Source organism: Drosophila biarmipes, chromosome X (genome assembly GCF_025231255.1).
Source record: "Drosophila biarmipes strain raj3 chromosome X, RU_DBia_V1.1, whole genome shotgun sequence".
Lineage (NCBI taxonomy): Eukaryota > Metazoa > Arthropoda > Insecta > Diptera > Drosophilidae > Drosophila > Drosophila biarmipes.
The window spans coordinates 19,757,319-19,778,183 of record NC_066611.1 but is presented as its reverse complement, the minus strand read 5'-3'; the positions used below and the strand labels follow the sequence as shown (position 1 = coordinate 19,778,183).

General features: G+C 47.4%; 3 protein-coding genes across 3 annotated transcripts; 1 reads left to right on the top strand and 2 right to left on the bottom strand.

Annotated features, from left to right (window-relative positions):
- Positions 1-196: 196 nt before the first annotated feature.
- Positions 197-14,833, bottom strand: LOC108023545 (fasciculation and elongation protein zeta-2). The gene is made up of 5 exons (XM_017093122.3): positions 13,816-14,833; positions 1,387-1,862; positions 1,110-1,325; positions 957-1,046; positions 197-893 (listed from the first exon to the last, which is right to left on the bottom strand). Exons 1-5 carry the CDS (start codon positions 14,364-14,366, stop codon positions 811-813), a joined length of 1,416 nt encoding a protein of 471 aa, XP_016948611.1. The 5' UTR covers positions 14,367-14,833; the 3' UTR covers positions 197-810.
- A 655-nt stretch (positions 14,834-15,488) lies between these two features.
- LOC108023652 (cyclin-L1) lies at positions 15,489-17,607 on the top strand. The gene is made up of 3 exons (XM_017093272.3): positions 15,489-16,233; positions 16,290-17,102; positions 17,183-17,607. Exons 1-3 carry the CDS (start codon positions 15,623-15,625, stop codon positions 17,451-17,453), a joined length of 1,695 nt encoding a protein of 564 aa, XP_016948761.1. The 5' UTR covers positions 15,489-15,622; the 3' UTR covers positions 17,454-17,607.
- Positions 17,481-19,076, bottom strand: LOC108023653 (DNA damage-regulated autophagy modulator protein 1). The gene is made up of 4 exons (XM_017093273.3): positions 18,854-19,076; positions 18,636-18,757; positions 18,106-18,493; positions 17,481-18,041 (listed from the first exon to the last, which is right to left on the bottom strand). The coding sequence occupies exons 1-4, from the start codon at positions 18,916-18,918 to the stop codon at positions 17,876-17,878; spliced, it is 741 nt and encodes a 246-aa protein (XP_016948762.1). The 5' UTR covers positions 18,919-19,076; the 3' UTR covers positions 17,481-17,875.
- Between the last annotated feature and the right edge of the window lie 1,789 nt (positions 19,077-20,865).

Here is a 20,865-nt window from a genome sequence, read left to right as displayed (position 1 = left end):
AGTTATATATTACATACATTTTACTTATTGTACAAACTAGGGATTGGATTGGATTGGCTGCCGAACACGCAGGTAAGCCCGATCGTTCGATTGCAGAAAGCTGGGCAAACAAAATGCAAGCAGTATACGGGTTTCGATTTGGATATTACACACTTAGATAAAATATTTGAAGCTTGTTCGGTTCCGGTTGCAGGGAGACTTGCAACTGGCCTCGGATGCATTTATCATATCTGTATATTCTTTAAGCTTAGTTGGAGTCAGCTCTATAACAATACGAATAATGATCTTTAGTATAAATATCTCCTTCGACGTTGTTGGGAGAAAAAGCGGCGACGGAGAAGTGAGTATTATTGCCGTTGGGAGGACTGGCTTATTCCTTGCAGCGCGCTCTCCGTAAATATTTCGTTAGGTATATATATATAAGTGTCTATATATGTATTACATGTATATTTTGTTGCACATTGTTGTTTGTTCTGCTGAGAAACGGCCAAAGAAGGGACTTCGGTGATGGAAAACTTTCGCCTTGCATGCCTGCCATAAGACACCCAAGGAAATATTCCTCGAATAACTGAAGATTCCTGGCGTACTCCTGCTTGTGTGGAAATCTTCTTCGTCTCAAGGCAAGCAACTGCTTTGCCCCGGTATTTAAACAATAATTTGAAGTACAAACTAATCATTAAATTATGTGTGTGGTGTGTGTATATGCAACTTGTTTATAGATGTACGGCATAATTGTATAAACACAGACAGAGAGATAGAGCGATAGCTTGGGTTCCTGCTCCTAGGCGACTGCAGTTGCGCTGGTGGCGCTTATGTGGGGCAGAGCACCTTCAGGATGTAGTCCGTGAGGAGGGCCGGGACCGTCGGGCTGTCCTCGTTGATGGCCTTGAGAACTGACGGGGGAATTCGTGTTATAGAATCTTGTAAATCAGACTGGTTTAGGCCAAGGTACTCACTCTTGATCAGGACCTGTAGGGACTGATTGTTGGGCGTGCCGTTCTCCAGGTGATACGGAATGACAGTGGTCAAGTACTTGGGCTCGGGTCCTGGTGAATGATATTCGTTTTTCAGTATTATATATTAGGTTCTGAGAGCTGTTTGAGACTCACCCTGGAACTTGCCCCGCTTCTTCTCCACATGGTACTGCCGCCTCTTGTTTTGGACGGCCAGGAGCAGCGAGATGAAGGAGTTCTTCAGCTCCTTCTCGAACTCCAGCTCATCGCGCAGGGCCAGCTCGTTGATGAGGGTCTCGCTCAGCTCCTGGATCAGCACCTCCATCTCCATGTACAATTCATTCAGCTGTGTCGTGGTCAGATATTGCAGTTCTGCGGAAGATTTATCAATTGAAATTGCGGATATGGTGAAACTAACTCCTCGCATGCTTACTTTCCGCATAGAGGGGCGCTCCCAGGACCTCTCGCGCCTTCTCGATGACCTCCGAATCGCAGTTATCCGGCTCGTCCAGGGGGCTCTCGGCCTCGTCCATGATGTCGTCAATCTCCTTGATCACCTCCTCCACCGTCTTGATCGGCTGATCGTCCAGGTCCCCATTCAATCCGTTCAGGATGAGGGCGTGCATGTCCAGGTCGTTGGCCACCGCCTCGTCCTCGCTGGCCAAATCGTTGAACTCATCTCCCGGAGTTTGGGCGTCCAACCCGGATCCCGATCCCGATCCATTGCTGTGTGGATACGCCTGTTGGCTCTGGCTTTGCAGCTGCTGCTGCTGGTTGCGCATCTGCTGCTGCTGCTTTGTGTGGTTCTGGCCCAGATTCAGGGTGGGCATGTGCATCTGACGGGTGTACGACTTTGACCAGTCGATGGGCAGAATGTTGCCGAAGTTGCCAGTGATGGTCCACCACATTCTGGAAAGGAAGAGACAAACGACCGTTACTAGTAGAAAATAAATCTATATTGATTTCTATCTATGCATCTAAATCTATATATCTGCGTTCGTATGTCTTTATAAATGCCAACCCCTCAGATTCTACAGTTTCAACCGACTTTTTTGGCATGAAAACGCCTTTTGTAAAGCGTAGACCTCAGGGCTTTCTTCAAGATTTCCATGGCAAGCTAAAGGAACGCCATTTATTGGAGTGCCCTGGCAGTCAGTAATGAGTTTTTTCCTTTCATCATCCTGCCATTCTTTGCACAGTTCTTGGCACCTCTTTGCCACACATTTTCCGGATTTCCCCCTGTCCCCACCCCGCGCCTCGCGAGAAATACTCATTTGGGCCGACAAATGTTCCATGTACTTGTCGCCACCCACAAAACTCAGAGCTTACACACTTTATTGGGCAGACGAGTGTGGGAAAGAACTGGCACAATAAACTGCCAAGTGCCTTTTCATATTATTTTTTTCAGGGGCCTGAGCTACTGACAAATCGCCTCTCTGGCAATCATGCACATCGTTTCCAATGATAATGAGGCATATGCAGTTGCAGTTGCAGTTGCATCTTGGATCAACGAGGCAAATGGCACTGGGGAAGTTTCCTATAAACATACAGTCGCCCTTCGATAGTTTGAACTTTTATTTTTATGGGAAGGAATAACAATTCAAGCCTGCGTCCTGCCTTTTTTATAAATTTTCAAATTTGTGTCGAGCTTTAGTTTCTGTATATATCTTTATGGACTAAAACTCTCTTCTCCTTGAATGGTTACCAATTTTAAACCTTGAAACTTGACTATAAAATGTCAAAGTATTATTTCTGGTATTTTTGGATATATTGTATCAGTAATTCACCCTTACCGGAAAACTAAAGGACCATTTTGCCAATAACGTGTTCATTTGGTAGATACTTCACTGTAATCTTTGCCCCCACCCTTTCGATTCCCTTGGCCTTTGGCAATGAGCCCACATGTATTGCAGATACGGAAGAGTTTGTCAGTCAGACAGTTTGTCTGTCTCGAGTTTGCTGGCACACTTGCTATCAAATTTCATGATCATTGCCAATCATTTAATTGCCCCTCGGCTGCCAGTTTGCCCACCGATTTCCGACCGACTTCTCAGTAGATTTACCCCATAATTATTCATGCTCTACATTACCAGGCAATTGAGTGCACTTTGTTGATTAGTTCAAGATGAGTCACTTCAAATGGCCGGATTAATGGGGGCTAGAAAAGCTTCTATGAGGTAAATGAGCAAATCAGCAATCAATGGGTCGAAATAACTATGCCCATATGACACTATGATTGATTTAATGTATAAGTTAATCCTTGATTGCCATGACCTCCTTCAATAAATCCAGTCAGTCCGAACATACGTAAGTAATATTATCAATAGAAAAATCAATTTACAGTTCTGTGTTAGGCATTCATCGGAACTCGGACATATTCTTCATTTTCATGGTGACCCCAATATATAGACACTGTAGCGCACCCTTTTAGGCAAACGAACTTCCGTACGTCATTCCGTTTTGCACGAAAAAACAAATATTTTTTATGACAACAATGGAAATTTATTTTTAAATTCGGCCCAACATTTTTATGAGGCCATCACCAAACTGCCTCCCCCCAATTCGATTTTTCTCTGGAATTTTGTGCTTCAATCTAAAAAAGTAAAACTGCAAGAAACACAGCGATGCATGGCTGAGGAATGCTGAAGCATTTGCAAGTCTTGCAAAATAAAAACAGACAAGTAATACACTAGAAACAAAAACATATGCTAAAGGAAAAGCAAAGGCAAGGGGAAAGGAAAATAAAAGTAGGAGAGATGAGAAATGTGCGAAACAAGCAGAGCGCATAAATCGTTCGTGACAACACGCGGGGGGTGCTGATTATTTGGATGATTATGTGCCCAGGGGCGTCGAGGGGCCTGCGAGGGGGACGGAGACCTGTGTCAGGTAAACGAATATATATTCAAAACAGTGCGTTTCATAAGTATAAAGAAAATGAAGACGGGAAACAGCAAGAGAGAGAATTCTTCGTTTCACTAATTCAAGGAGAAAAGTTCTTGAAATCAAGACAAAAATGGACTTAAATTTGTTTATTTTTCGATAAAGCGATATTGAAATACAGTTGAATCGGGTCTCGATACCTAAATTCATATTAGGAAAGAAAGGAAAAAGCTGAAGAGAATTCATGTTTCGACTAATTCAAGGAGGCACGCTCTTGGAATCAAGACAAAAATGCTCTTGAATTTTTTTTTTTGATAAAGTGATTTTGAAAAACATATGAAAGTGGTCTCAATTTTATTTCTCGAGATGATAGTGGTTTTTTTTTTTTAAATTATTGACTGTATATTATATCTGGACCTCGAATTCAGATCTGAACCATAGCAACAGACATGCATTGCTGAAACGCACTGTAGTGCACAGCCACACTGGCAAATATGTGAATTTGTCTAGTGCAGGGGCTGTGTCTCAGTTCGGTATGTGTCGAGGCCGCTATATAATTTATATATGTACATATGATCACACATATATGCATACGTGTTCCGACGAATACTCTACGTGTCTCCGATGTGGGCAACACTTTTGGAGCTCACAATGATGTTGGTCGGCGGAGACGACGAGGCGGACAGATTACGGATGAATATTTAAACTGCCATCAAAGCGCACTAGTTACGGAGCACTCACTCCGCCGGACGGACAACTCTTTCGATTCGTTTCGGACTCGGACTCGAACCCGTGCCGGCTAATCTAGCTCGGAAATGTGGACCCGGGTATCAAGTGGATTCGTATGCACTAAAATTGACACATCACCATTTGTGCTGTAGGCAGTCCAGCCACAAAATTTGGGTCACAACGGATGAGTGGGCCGTATCTGGGGTCCAGAACTAGTGGTCTACGACCGCGTTTTATTTATTTTAAAAATTTATTGGGCCACTAAGCCTTTTTTATAAGCAACTTCCTCGAGTTTCCTCTGGCTTCTTTGGGTTCTTCAACTTCTTATTGAGGGCCCTCATCTGCACAGCTCATTTCCTTATCGCTGACAACCAATTCAGATTGCGGCCCAACTGCCTGACTGCGGCTACTGCCCCCATTCCGTGTGCCCCCCACTTGGCATTCCACACATTTCCATCATCGACTTGGCCAATTGGGGCACAGACTCGCAGGCAATTATAATTACGGGCCTCATATGCTATGAAGATGGGATCTCCACACTGACCACTTATCACAAACCGAACTCTCCTCGGGGGCGCTTTCGCCTCTGGGTTCTTATCTTCTGGGGGCGCGGGCTGACCCTGACCCGATGGTTCGAGGCGTGCCACATCCAACCGATAGGCATCCAAATATGAATATGAATGGTGCCACATGTTCACATGTCCGACAATTAGCGGTTTTAGTCTCGAAAAACGCCCCTCGAAACATGAGCTCATCGTTTGGACAAACATCATATTTAATAATGACAATGGGGAGGGCACAGCCGAAGGCTTAAGTACTCTTAATAGGTAGAATGTGAAAAGTTATTTGTTAATGCTACTATGATATTAGCAATTTGAGCAGTGTTATTTATATAAACGGATGACTTCAATAGCCTTCAGTTTCTAAAACTAATGTTTTAAAAGTTATAATATCCACTTGCTGGGGGTAAAGGCATCAGAAGTGAACAAAAATAAAACCACAAATTTTCGTTGATGAAAATTTATGATGGAAATGAAAATACTTTAATGGATTTTAATTGTGGGTACTTAGATAACCGAATAATTTGTGTCTCCGGAGATGAATCAGCGCCGCACAAATTAGGCATCCGATCATGATGACGTCCACGATGATGAAGTTGGTCATGGTGGTGGTAATGATGATCAGTCAAACTGTCCAAGCGTTCCACCCGCTTCCCCTCCTTTTATTTTCACTCAATTGGCTTCGTTTCGCCCACGCGGTGTTGACTGTTTTTTCCCTCTTTTTTTGTATCTTCGAGATAATAGTGCCTGGCATTTTTCGGTATATCTGTTTTGACTTCCACCAAATTGGAGTTTCATAGGAAATGAATTTCATTGTGGCTCCATGCGCCGCGAAAAACGAAGAAATAACTTTCTAATACGGTTGGAGGTATTTCTCTGGCCTTCAAAGGGAAATGGGGAAAAAGGTTGAATGGGTTATGAAGATGCCTTTATAAAGGCCCACAGCTTTAGCCTCAAGATTCTTAAGTCACGGATTAACGGATTTTCGCAGAATTATTGTTATTTATTTCTAAATGGTAAGATGTATTTTTGGAATTAAGTTAGCAGTTTATTGAGAGCTATAAAAAGTAAAAGAAAATAAAATAATGTAATAAATTGGTATAGTTTTGGGCCAAAGAAATGCAGTTAGCAGGGATATACTATACCAATGCTACTTTTATGGGAGAAAATACATGTAAAACTGAAAAACGACGGGGTCCTATCAGGTTTCACAAGCTGTTTTACAATTTCAAATGTTTGTTTCGACGGCTATTGTTGTCTTCGTTTTGTTGTTTTGCATTTTAAGGTTCGTTCACACGTCTTTTCACTCGACCACAACGAGCTCAACAATCGCACTTTTAATTTTCGGCAACTTGCAGTCACTAAACAAGTCTACTTAGGGCTTCTTGATACCCTCTAAATGGGGATCCATAAAATGAACTTTTTTACGGAACACATTTAGAAAACAATAGCCAAAGCTACGCAGAAAATCTAAACAAATAAAAATAAAAAAATGTATTTTAAATCCCCTCCATGGGGTATCTTTCACATCGAGTTGACATTGTTTTTTACATAGCATTAGCTATCCATTTCTGTATTCATTATTTTTTCCCAGTGAGACAGGCAAAGTGAGACGGGTAAATCGGTTAGATTTGGGGTGTTAGCTGTTTTCTGTGGACTGTCTTACCTTGTTCATTGTGCGGAGTGTGAAAGTTTTCGCTTTTTCCTTTACCTTTCCCCCGTCCCTTGAAAACCCCGATGTGACCCTGTGGGGCCTATTTTACACCTATGAGCGCGCACAGCTATTGCCAATGTAATATAATCCAAAGTTAGGAAAGTTATCAAAACGAAATTTCTTTAAGAAAACAAAGCACTATATTCAAACATTGGTTTTATATCACTAGGTTTCTAAGCCATTGCCGTTTATAGGCCTTTTTCCCACACTCTCAGCTGTTGTTTTCGACTCATTTGTCGGTACTTGCTGTGGCAGCCAATAAATGGGTGGAAAAATGTCACCACAAACCAAAACACACACTCGCAAAGTTAAAACTAAAATAAGAAAAACAGCGAGAGGTAGGAAAAGCATGTATTGCACACACTTCAAAGTGTTTCTAATTTTAGGCCGTTCACACTTTGCGTTGGCACAGGAGCCCCATAGCCCATATAGTCGATCCGAATTCAAATCGAGGTGTGCGTTAATGGACGCAACGGAGGGAGTAGAGGGGATGGGATGGGGAGTCCAAATCGGGGACACGAGAAGTGACATCGGTGGCAGTATCAAGAGAGCTGGGGGAGTTGCTTTCGATTTGGTTTCAAGGCTACACAGCCCGAAAATCATTCGAAAACTATACACGAAACACATATGGTATCACTATAGGGTGAACTTACAAGTTTTTTAACTAACCAAAGGAATGCCTTTATTATTCGATCCCATCATCTGATCTGTGAATAATTTTTGTTCGTGTAAAACAAAACAAATTGAAATGAACAATTTACACTTTACAGCGCGGTCTTGCCAGTTTGTTTTTGTTGCGTGCCTGGGCAAAATCAATTTATAATTAATTTGTATAAATAGGCCATTAACATTAACAAAACGCGGCTGAGAGAGAAACTGGGCGATATATATGGCTTCGGTTTCGGTTTGCATTCTCCGTGGCAATCCCACAGCGTCCGAAACCGCAGAAGAAAATGTTGGCAGTTATGTGGCCCATAAGCAAATAACAGCAAAAATGCAAACAAAACAGAAACCCCCAGCACATGTATCTGAAAGGTATCTAGTATACGTATAGTAGTATGGCAGAGAAGAAGCAACGACCGCGGAGAATCAGCTTACTGTGAAGACCAGATTGGGGCGGGGGGCTCGCTTATGATCTCAATTCGAAGAAGAAAGATTGGTCGAAAATAGCACAAAAACAAGGAAGAACGCTATAGCCGAGTGCCCCGACTATCAGATACCCGTTACTCAGTTTAGGGGAGCTAAAGGATCATGAAGATATATAGGCAGCAAAGAGATATTTTAGGGCGCCATCTACCGGCTTTTTTAGAAGATGTTGTGTGGGCGGCAGACAGATTTAAGCGTCTTGGACATTTGTGGGCGTGGCACCACTCGGTAGGTATTGAAGAGACAAATAGATTTCAGTTAAAATTTTGTTTCTATCATACAAACTGTAGGAGCTACAGATTTTCGGTGTTAGAGGAATCTGCCTGCCAAGTGTGAATATTCTACCTCTTATAGATCCCGAGATCTCAGCGTTCACACGGACGGACGGTCAGACGGACATGGCTATATCGACTTGGCTAATGATCTTGATCAATAATGTACTATATATGCACTTTATGGGGTCGGAAACGCTTCCTTTTACCTGTAACATAATTTCTGACGAATCTAGTATAATGTAGTATAATGGAGGGCTTTAATGCAATTCTGATAGAAGTGTTATGAGCAAAGTCCGGTGTTCCGGGGGTTTTTCACATTTTCCATGCCAACTTATGCGTAACATGGCCGAGATGTCAGCCAGTTAAGTGAGCACGTTATGCAAAAGAGTTATTCAAACGACGAGCAGACAGTCGCCCCCGCAGGCGACAGGCTTCGTTGTTTTCAGCATTCAAGGACTGTTATGAGTCGTCTGTTGGCGGAGCCTCCGCTGAAGCATTCTTGGCATCCTTGGAGCCCTCATCCACTTCCCACTCCTGCCATCCAATGCCATTTGCAGATGCAGATGCCGATGCAGTTGCAGATACAAAGCAGAGTCAGAATCAGATGCCATTGCTGGGGCTCAGCTCAATTATACAATGGCCGTGCTTAACTCTCTTTTACCCCCAGTTTTGGCCATGTCTCGTTCTCTCTTTTCCCCGGTTTTGTCCTTGACTGTGTTTCAAATGTTGTTCTTTTGTTGCTCTGCGCTTGTTTGTTTGTTTGCCCTGTTATTTGTTGATGATGTAATATTGCCGCAGGCAGAGACTCCTGCTCCTGCTCCGCTTGTGAGCTTGCGCTGGATTAGTCATCCGATACGGATGGATATACATATCTCTGCGATGGCAGCCAGACATTTCTAATATTCGATTGGCGCCCCAAAAAGCGTTCTCCTTTCTCCTTGGCAAATTGAGTGAGGTTAGGTTGGGCAATTAGCATTCGGTGTGGGGTGTATTTGCGAGTTTTGCCTGTATGATATACACATAGTTTGTGTGCCTAGTGGATGGCCTGTGCTGTGCTGTGTCCCCGGGCGACGCCTCGCAAACAATGCCCGAAAGGTTAACGTCCTTTGGCCCCCTGGCTTTAGGCCTTAGGCTTTAGATTGCAGCCAACCCCTAAGGGCCGGGTCCGAAAAGTCGTTGTGGCCAGGAAATGGCACTCGTGCAATGCCCCCACCGCCCTCGGCCAACCCTCAGTTCCTTCTGCCCACTTTAATGCATTCGAATTGATAAGTATTCAGCGCCATCTCCCTCGCTCTCGCAAAGCACGCATACGACACGTTGTCGGCATGACTCATCCAGCGGATACGGATACGGATACGGAACTACCCGACTAGTATTCCTGCCGCATGGGCCACACGGAGAAAAATAAGAAATAGGAATGAGAAAAGAGATATATATGTATATGGTATATGGGAGATTGCAATTTTAAATATCCCTTTCTTTCCTCTGTACACATAGTACTTTGTGGCCTAAGGCTATCTCCTAATTAGCTATACTAAGCTTTTCTTTATGATTATTATTTCCTTCAATAAACCTGGTATTTCCCTCAGTGCACCAGTTTTATTATTGTTTTTATTCGCCACTCATGTCGGAGGGCGGTTATTTGGCCCGCTAGGCCGTGTCCTGCCAAGCAACCCCCAGTCGAACATCCCCCGCCGCAGTCACCCCCGATTATTTATAGTAGCGACCCCCTGCTAATTGATTACCATGCAGTTCAGTGGCTGCCCTCGACTTTAAAGTAGGTCCGATACGAGCTTGGGTTTCGGCTAACCGAAAGCGAGTCCTTGGCTAATACTGCAATTACCAGTCAGTGAACTCGAATGATTAGCTGACAGACCCTCTTGGTTGTAAGGTACACGGCCCAAAACTAAAGCTCGAAAGAACTCTTAAGCGTTCTGTTGCCTCTGGACCTCCTTAAGTGCAGTGCGATCTTGGAACTGATTTCACAGTCGTAGAAGGCCGCAAACTAGTCAACAGGTTCGCCAACCAAGCACCGAATACCAAACACTTATGCCATTTACCAATTAGGAGCAATCAACGCTTCGGCATTTGTTTATCTGCAGCCAGATGACTTGCTGATGTAAGATCTCGAGTGGGGAGATGCCACCATTGCCATTGCGTGTGGTCAATTAATAAACGAACGCTTTGGCAGGCCGGACTGGAGATGGCTATAAGCGCGACTTCCTCTGCGGATCCACCTTGATCGCCAGCTGCCCCCCTGATGCAGCGAGCTGTCCATAAAAAACGCAGCAGCTGCTGGCAGTTGCCGTAAATGGTTGCGAACAAGTTTTTTCGGTGCACAGGTCATAATGCTTATGATCGACTTGGAAAATGCATTTACGAAAAAGATGATCGCAGTTGGGCAATAAACGAACGATACATATATAGAGCTTCAAGATGAGATGCTTAGATTTTATATTGAATGCATGCTGTATTTTAAGGCCACAATTTTGTGGTGAAAAGTGAAAAGATACAATGTTATTTAAACATTTTTTAGTACATTCCCTAAATACAAGATGTAAATTTAATCACTATCTCAGAATTTAGCTGAGCAGGGAAGTATCTTCATGGCGACAGCCGGCAGATGCACCCAGGATGCAGGACATTGAACCCCGCCGCGAAACAGGAATCGATTGAGGTCTTCGGGGACTGGCCGCAAAAGTGGGTCGCCAGCAACAATTCAATTATGAGCAAAAAATCACCATCGGCACCATGTCGCGTGTTTTGGCCGAAAGAAGGCAAAGAAACCGAGCCAAAACGAACCGAGCCGGAAGAATGCCGGCCATATGGAGCGTATTTTATGTGTGCCATAAAGCCCAGTCGCACTCGGCATATGGTCAGCTCGACTGCGAATCGTATCTACTACGTAGTACGTGATATGGCCTTTAGGAGGGGCAATCCATAATCAAAGATCCCAGATAAGCCTTGCATATGTAACCTTTTCCCTTCGAAAGACCCCAAACCTGAACTGCACATTTTCGAAGCTATGAACTTTCCTCGTTTCCTTTGTTGTTACGCAGGAGTTGGGGTTCCTTCTTCTTGTCTCGCTGCCAAGAGCTTTTCCGTGTTGACGCAACTTTTCCGCTCGAACCGAACTTCGTCCTTGGAGCAGCTGCCACTAATCAGAGCGGAATGCAGTTGGCCAATGGACGCAGTGTGTACAGGGCCCGGGAAAGGGACTGGGCTGGAACAATAGAGCGACCTTCGGCCTCGGAAAACTCACTCAGCACAATTTCCACCGAACCATTATTAAATAAGGTAAATATTGACAGCAGGCGTTGACGTCGCCGCTGCGTTTAACGCGCCGACACACAAGAACAAACCATTAGCATGCAGCCTCTGGGTTAGACGAATCGATATCTGTTCGTTAGCGATGGGATCAGGGTATCATGGGTAAAAGGGGTGGGTAGAAAAAATATGATTTATTTTAAAATATTATTACATTTAAAAAGTATCTCTAAGATTTAGATATACAAGTGCATGATTTTAAAAGGCCACACTGGCTTTCCCCGGCAAGACAGGTATTTGGAAACCGATAAAATGGTGTTCCCCTAGAAAAGCCTAAAAAATATAGATTTATTTAAAATAAAATCCTAATATTTATGCAGAACCTTAAAGATGTAGAAACATAAACATCTCAAAATTGCAGGATCTGTTTTATATTTAATCAATAGGTTCCTCGGAAATTCTCATTTATCGATGGAATGTTAAAGAAATCAAGACCTTTTCCAATTAGGACCAAGCATCTCCAAGTCCAAAACACTCCTGATACCCTCTCCGCAAAGGGGATAGAGGAGAAGGAGAACAAAGGCAGTGACAGTTAGTTGGGCAGCACAAGATGCACTCGTGTGGGTGCGAGAGAGAAGGGGGCAGCATGCGGTGGGGATGGGAAGAGAAGAGAGAGGGGGGCAAGGTGAGAGCGATGGCAATGAATACTCGTAAAATGAAAAAACGCAATTAAGACAAACTGCAGCCGAGCGAACGACTTCGGTTGACTGCGCTGCTGCAGAGTTTTGTCATCTCTACACATTTCCAGGTTTCCAGGAGGTGGGGACTGGGCATGGGTTAGGGCAAGGGGAAGGGGAAGGGGAAGGGGGACGGGCCCAGCATCTGCATAGAGGTTAAACAAGAATCACGGAGCAAAGGCAAAGGCAACGAGTTATTCACTCTGATTCACAGGCAAATAAGTACGTATATAAATGATTATTCATTCTCTTGGCACACTTTGTAGCTGGAATTTCGATCGGCTCATCTGAATTTCTACAAATCTCTCTCTGGGTACCGATATTTTGGAGAGCAGTGCCTTAGACATTCGAAAAATATCTTTAAGGTGGGTTTTCCTTATAGTTATATCAATTCTCTCCGAGAACCGAAGGGCCATATAAAATCGCTACTAAATCGCCAGATACTTTTCCCAGGGTGTCCCCTAGCGACTGTCCACTGTGTTTATTCGCTGGCACAGGATGCGAGTGAGTATTGGCGCTCGTAAAAACAAACACTCATACACATGGATCGCGGGTGTGCACGCGATTATCAAATTCATGGCTGATGTCAGCCGAGGGAGAAGAGGCGGAAAGACAGCCCCTATAGTATTATTGTTTTTTCTGCTGGATTTGCATTTGACTGCGGAATCGCCGAGAGCTGGAAAGCGAGGCGGCCTTCAAGAAGCCTTTAGCCCCTCCACTCCAGCCTCCCCCTACTTTCACCCCCCCCCCCCCCCCCCCTACCTCGAACCCGCCTCCCGGCCTCCTGGTTGCCCCGGCTAATGCCCCATAAAGTGTTTATCTGGCCACTGGATGTAAAATGATTTATTTCTCCCACCCTGCGGGCGCCCCTTTGTGCGATTGTCGCTTCCTCGACATAAGTGGACCAGTGGCTTATAATGGGGCTAGCTACGAAGGCGGCACTACGACGGGCTACAGGGTGCCCTGCCTCCGCTGCATATCCATATTTGTGTATTTAGGTATGGACGAGGAGCAACAGTCGCCGAAAAAGCAGATGAAAACAGCGGACGGCGAAAACTCCTGGCACTTTTATCGATCCAACATGAAACCCCCAGCACCCACCCTCCGCGTTCTGGGCAGGATTACGTCGTTATGTGGCGCCGGGCCTGAAACACTTGGCCGAGAGGGGTGGTCAGGGGCAGGGGCTGGGGTCAGGGGTTACGGGGCAGCGGTCTGAGTGCGGAGCATGCGCACTGGCCACCCGCAGCGTCGCAATAGACACGAAGGCCCAGAAACACAAAACATCGCGGAATGCACTTTACATAACTCTAGGATTGGAACTGTCGAGGCGGCATCATTTCCACATTGTTTTGGCCTGCAAAGTATGCCTAGCCCCATGGTGTGAACCCCACTATAGGGCCTGACACCCTTGCTTAATATAGGACAATGTCATAGTATGGAATGATACGTTTGGTGGTATATTTTTAGAACAGAACAGATTCCCCTGTACCTTGCTTTAGAAACCATAACTTCCCCTATAAGCGCCACATCGGTAGCCCATAGCTTAGTACTCACTGGCATTCGTTCATGATCTCCTCCTGGCTGCGCACCTGCACCGGAGCCAGCTCCTCGACGTTCTCCTCGTAGTTGCCGAAGCACTTGGTGATCTTCTCGTCGAACGTGTTGACCAGATCCTCCAGGCTGCCGCCGAAGGTCTCCGTGAAGTTGTCCACATGGTCGCCGACGGCCAGGGAGCGCTTCTCCAGGCCATCCAGCCCCGAGCCGGAGCCCTCGCCAGGCACCAGGCCCACGTCGGAGAGGCCGAAATCTATGATCGAGCCGCCCTGCAGCGTGTTGCAATTGGGGCTGAGGGAGCCAGCTCCTCCGCCACCGCCTCCGTTCTTGCTCACGTGGGCATCGCGCACCGCGTCCTCCAGGAGGCGCAGCTTGGCCGCGTCCGGCTTGCCGCCGGCGGAGGAGGAGTCCTTCAGGTTCAGGTTGAGCGTGTCGTTGAGGGCGTTCTGATTCGAGATGAAGTCGCAGCCGCCCCACTCGTCCGTCTCCTCGAACTTCGCCAACGGAGCCTCGAATTTTAGCTCGGCCATTTTGGTGCCGAGGTCACGCATGGCACGCGAAAGGGGTTCTCTCAAGGATTCGGCGGAGGATTGCCCTTCCGATTCCGCGCTTCCCTTACTTTCCTTCGCACTGCAAACACACTCGATTCTGCTTTTCCACCGACTTTTCCGAACTGGCTGCAAAAATTTTGCAACCCCTAATGCGGCTGGTGCTTCTGGCTCTGGGGGTTGCGAGCGGGAGCGGGAGCGGGGCTTTCGGCGGGGGAAGGCCCCGGAAAACTGGACTCCGGAGTACTGCGGTTGCGGGCAACTCCAGTGGATCCAATGCACTCTGGACCACTCGTTTCGCTCAGTTTTTCACCGCTCACGAGCACAATAAAACACCAAACATAAAAAAACAAATCACACTCTGTCGCGGCGGCTAATGTTTTGTTTTTACAATATCAATTTGCTTGGTTCAGCGACGCGACTGCACTGCTTTCTCGGAAAATTGAAAATTGACTGGCAGAGGCAGAATGACAGAACTTAGAGTGTAGGAAAACGTCGGAAAACATTGTATTGTTCAGTGTTTAAAAACTGATGAAACGTAGGCAAACGTATGAAAACGTAGGCAACCCTAATAAACCGTAAGCAAACGTAGGCAACGTAAGTCCGTAGAAAAGGGAGATAGCAACAACGTAAGAGCGAGAGGCAAGATTCGCTCTTGCTCTCCTGGTGATAGGAGAGAGCGGAGAGAGATGAAGTAAGACAGCCCGCGAATTTTTAAAAACAGACGTGGGCAAACGTAATCGACCGTAAGGCAACGTAAAGATTTTAGCTGCAATGTTATCGATTCTTTCAAGGGATGTTGTCCTGGATTTGCATTTGGCGGGGATTGTGGGAAGCTGGGAAACTGGTAGCTGTGTTGTGAAATTTGCGGACTAGTTCGATTCAAAAAGCCGGCCGGCAGCAAAAAAGGTAGATTTTTGCTTACCTTCAAGCACAAATATAACTGAAAAATATGACCGTCACACTGTTAAAACAATGTGTTCCATCGTAACACTCCTGTTAAAGGGAGAGAAAACTGTAACCGACATCAACCAACCGCTAAACAGTGCAAACAGGACACCAACCATTATCTGGACACGCACCACCTAGCTACGGGCACTGGGGCCAGTTGGCAGCTCTACCGATACCGATACCGATAGCACAAAGTGTCAATCACGCCTCCTGTTATCGCTTACCTGGGCTAAAAAGACGAAATTAACAAATAAAACATAAAAATAAGCCCTCTACTCTGAACCGCGCAACGTGGACTCCGGACACGAATGGCCAGCCGCGGGGCCGGCGCCGCTGTGGTCCACACGACGGTGACAGCCACCTCGCTGACGGTGGAGACGATCACCAATGTGCTGACCACGGTGACTTCGCTCCACTCGAACAGCGTCAACATCTCGAACAACAGCAACAACAGCGGTGGCGCCAGTGCAGTGGCCCCGGGGGCGGGCGCGGGCGATGGGTCCGGTGAGGCGGCCGGGGGCGTGGCAGCGGCCCAGGCGGACGCCAGCAAGCCGATCTATCCGCGCCTCTTCAACCGCATCGTGCTGACGCTGGAGAACAGCCTCATTCCGGAGGGCAAGATCGATGTGACGCCGTCCAGCCAGGACGGGCTGGACCACGAGACGGAGAAGGACCTGCGCATACTCGGCTGCGAGCTCATCCAGACGGCGGGCATCCTGCTGCGCCTGCCGCAGGTCGCCATGGCCACCGGCCAGGTGCTCTTCCAGCGCTTCTTCTACTCGAAGAGCTTCGTGCGCCACAACATGGAGACGGTGGCCATGAGCTGCGTGTGCCTGGCCTCGAAGATCGAGGAGGCACCGCGTCGCATCCGGGACGTGATCAATGTGTTCCACCACATCAAGCAAGTGCGGGCGCAAAAGTAAGTGCTTTCTTTGGCTATCCTACACAAACTAACTCCTCCGTTCCCGCCCGCAGGGAGATCTCGCCCATGGTGCTGGACCCGTACTACACGAACCTCAAGATGCAGGTGATCAAGGCCGAACGCCGCGTCCTCAAGGAACTGGGCTTCTGCGTGCACGTAAAGCACCCGCACAAGCTGATCGTGATGTATCTGCAGGTGCTGCAGTACGAGAAGCACGAGAAGCTGATGCAGCTCTCCTGGAACTTCATGAACGACTCGCTGCGAACGGACGTCTTCATGCGCTACACGCCGGAGGCCATTGCCTGCGCCTGCATCTACCTGAGTGCCCGCAAGCTGAACATACCGCTGCCCAGTAGTCCGCCGTGGTTCGGCATCTTCCGCGTGCCGATGGCGGACATTACGGATATCTGCTACCGGGTGATGGAGCTGTACACGCGCTCCAAGCCGGTGGTGGAGAAGCTGGAGGCCGCCGTGGATGAGCTGAAGAAGCGGTACATTGATGCGCGGAACAAGACGAAGGAGGCCAACACACCGCCGGCTGTGATCACCGTGGATCGCAACAATGGCTCGCACAATGCTTGGGGCGGCTTCATCCAGCGGGCGATTCCGCTGCCCTTGCCATCGGAGAAGTCGCCGGAGAAGGATTCTAGGTCGCGTTCGCGCTCTCGGACGCGCACTCAGTCGCGAACACCGCGCTCCCGCTCGCCGAGGTCCAGGTCGCCGAGTCGCGAGCGCACCAAGAAGTCCCACCGCAGCCGATCCTCCCGCTCGCGCTCTCGGTCGCCGCCGAAACACAAGAAGAAGTCGCGCCACTACTCGCGGTCGCCCACTCGCTCCAGTTCGCCGCACAGCAAGCACAGGAAGACGTAGGTTTCCATTCCTCTAACTCCTGTTCTGGGAGTATCTACCTACCTAGTGACGTATTATAACTTGCCAATCCCTACAGGAAATCCTCGAGAGAACGCTCCGACTACTACTCCAAGAAGGACCGATCGGGGAACGCCGGCAGCAGCAACAATGTAAGTGATGGCGACAAGTATCGCAACTCCGGCTCGAATTCCAGCAAGCACAGTCGCTACTCCTCCTCGCATCGCAACAGCGGTGGCGGGGGAGACGGCCGGGGCGGAGGAGGTGGTGGCGGCGGAGGCGGAAACCACGGCAGCCGAGGTGGCCACAAGCACCGGGATGGCGATCGCTCCAGGGATCGCAAGCGCTAGGGATTGACAAACAAAACCACACACTCCTTTTCATTTAATTGCTTTGTATTTTACAGATTTACAGAATATTTCTACCGATTAGTTCGATTTAGTAATTCTAATATATATTGTAAAAACGAACTCGGGTAAACAATAAATATAGCTCCTCAATCAAGCAGCTGCCAACCGTTTGGGACCTCGCATCTACCCAATCCTCGGGAAACACTTTGCACATATCACAGCAATCCGACAGAGAAAGAGCACCAAGCAGAGAGGGAAGGCAGTCGAGAGCAGTCGCCGGGCCGAATCCCGGACAAGCGCATCCTACGTCCGCGTGACCCGCGCCCTTGCCATCCGGGATCGAACAAAAATGTTGAAGCTGGCAGAGGAATCGCTGGCTAGTCCAGCCGAAGATCTCTAGTCTACAACTAGCTGGCTTAACTCTAGATGGTGGTCGCATAGGACATCAGTGCAATGTGGGGATGCGACAGGGACACGTCGCGGAACTCCTGCGTGAAGGAGAGGATGAAGAAGCTGAAGATGGTGGCGATGATCCACTCCGAGATCGAGCTGACCACGTGGAAGTACCAGCCGCCGTCCGAGGGATACCTAAAACGGGTAATGTATACATATAAGTATTTTCTAGACAGGATAGCCTCCACTTGGAACCCACCACTTGCGCGGATTCTGGCCCTTGAACAGGATGTGCGACATCACGCCGGTGGTGGCCAGCAGGATGAACAGGATCGTGCAGACCACGGACATGCCCAGCCGCAGGTGGGCGTAAATGCGGGTGCCCGACATGGGGAAGATCAGATACGAGATGAGCGCCTGCATCCAGAAGTACAAGGTGCCGCAGCCGAAGCAGCAGAAGGCGCCGATGAAGTGCACAATGCGCACGTTCGTCTCCTGGAAGTTGCCCACGAAGCTGATGCCCAGGCAGGAGATCAGTCCGAACCACAGGGCCAGGCGGTTCTGCCGCAGCACCGAGGCGTCCAGGTCGGGGTGGTGCTCGTACAGCTGCAGCACCTGGCGGTAGCGCACGTAGATGGTGATGCCCACTGCAAGGCACAAGCGAATCGGTTAGAGAAATTGCAGCACCAACACACCGACACAGCCGTGTCTAATCGCCAGAGCTGAGTCATCATCTGCAGCTCTGGAGATGGAGGGCGGGACACGGGAGGCGGGAAGCCGGGGACTCACACAGCACGCTGCCAATGTTGATGAGCTGTCCGAACACGCAGCTCTCGGGCGAGTAGGTGGCCGCATCGCTGATGTAGGGCACCGTGGGCACCACATGACCCTCCAGCACGGCGAAAATGTATCTGCGGAGCGGAGGCGGGAGGAGAAGGAGCCGTCGGTCAGTCCAGATAACCAAGAAGATTCAGATAGCGGCCCTGGCACTGCGCACTTGTACTTACGTGCCGATGAATGTGACCTGGAAGATCAGGAAGGTGGCCACCGGTAGCAGATAGACCTGCGACATCGCGGCGGAGGAGGCGGTGGGTGTGGGCGGCGACGCACTGCAGCACTGGCCACAGCAAACGTATCTTATTTAATTGCGCTGCAATAAACCGAGCGAACAAGGGAGCGAAATGTTTGGGTCTTTGCCAGTGTTGCCAGCTCGGCTGGTTTGTGGCTGCCGCGATGCATTGCCGCTTTTTATAGCCAAAGGGGGTATTCCTGAAATACTAAATAAATAAAAGTAAAAATATATTCATTCGGTTTTACTTTTAAAAATGGGCCACAACATGTGTCATTTAACCCAACTACTGTTTTTATTCTTCTTGCATATCGCTTTAAACTCGTGACACGGCTGAGTTGCCCATCTCTAGCCTGCGCTTGGCTCTCGTAGCTGTTGTTTTCCAAGGAGAACGCCTTCTGTTGGTCAGAGAGGGAGGGGAAATAATCAAAAGGGCAGCCATATTGAAAAATAGCGGATTTGTAACTTAAATCAAAGCTACCAGCTGTTACTTGCTAAGATTTCTGATCGCCTGGTGTCTCAGAGTCATGAACCCAGCATTTTGACATGTAAAATTGCCACTTTCGCCCTTTAATTTGTCTTCTAGCAGATGACATTTGCTACATTTCTTAATTTTAAATACCAGGCGAACAGAAACGTTTAGTAGGTGTAAAATCGAACAGCTGATCAACGTTTTCTAAGCTTAGTAGAGATGCCGGCGTGACTACATCCTTCTGTCACGTTCTGAAAAAATACATGGGAATTTATTGTTATATCGTGCTTTTTGTGACAGACTTGTGACAAGCTCGTGATTCGCTCTTAGCCGCTCATCTCTGATCTGCCCCTGGTTCTCAACTAACTGTTATTGGAAAAGAGGGGGGCAATATTGAAAGGGCAGCCAGATTGCAAAGTAACGGAGTCCTAACATAAATCATAGCTACCAGCTATTGCCTGCTAAGATTTCTGTTCGCCTGGTGTCTCAGAGTCATGAACCCAGCATTTTGACATGTAAAATTGCCATTTTCGCCCCTTAATTTGTCTTCTAACAGACGACATTTGCTACATTTCTTAATTTTAAATACCAGGCGAACAGAAACGTTTAGTAGGTGTAAAATCGAACAGCTGATCAACGTTTTCTAAGCTTAGTAGAGATGCCGGCGTGACTACATCCTTCTGTCACGTCCTGAGAAAACGCATGGGAATTTATTGTTATTTCGTGCTTTTTGTGACAGACTTGTGACAAACTCGTGATTCGCTCTTGGCCGCTCATCTCTGATCTGCCCCTGGTTCTCAACTAACTGTTATTGGAAAAGAGAGGGGCAATATGGAAAGGGCAGCCATATTGCAAAATAACGGAGTCCTAACTAAAGTCATAGCTACCAGCTGTTGCTTGCTAAGTTTTCTGTTCGCCTGGTGTCTGGGACCAACAAAACAGGCATTTTGGCTGAAATTATGTTGCGAAGCTCTTCAAAATGTTGAAAGAAACCAGCTATTTTTCAATTTTAGGCACCAGGCGAACAGGAAAATGAGTAGGTGGCCTGCAATCAGTTTTCAAGGTTTTATTAGAGGTGTGCCATTTGAAAAAAACCCAAAGCCCTTGTTGGCGATCGAGCGATTGCCCATCTCTAGTCTGCTTATACTCAAATAACGGCTTCCTTCCAGTAAGAAATGGCAACGCCCACCATCCACTTGCTGCTGATTATGTTCGCCTGGTGTCAGAGATCATGAAGCAAGCCGTAAAACTCGCTAGATGTGGTCAGTTTTCAGGAAAATTTCTTCATTTTGAATTTCGGCAGCTAGCTATTTTTACACCAAAAATCTAGCTTTTTTCCAATAACTTTGCGAAACAAGGTCGTAGTAACGAGTGCAACACCTCGTTGAACTCGTAGTTGAATTCCCAATCGAGTGACATTTAAGCCGAAAAACCTTAATTTTTGACGGATTTTCGCTACAAAAACGTGAGGCGAAAAA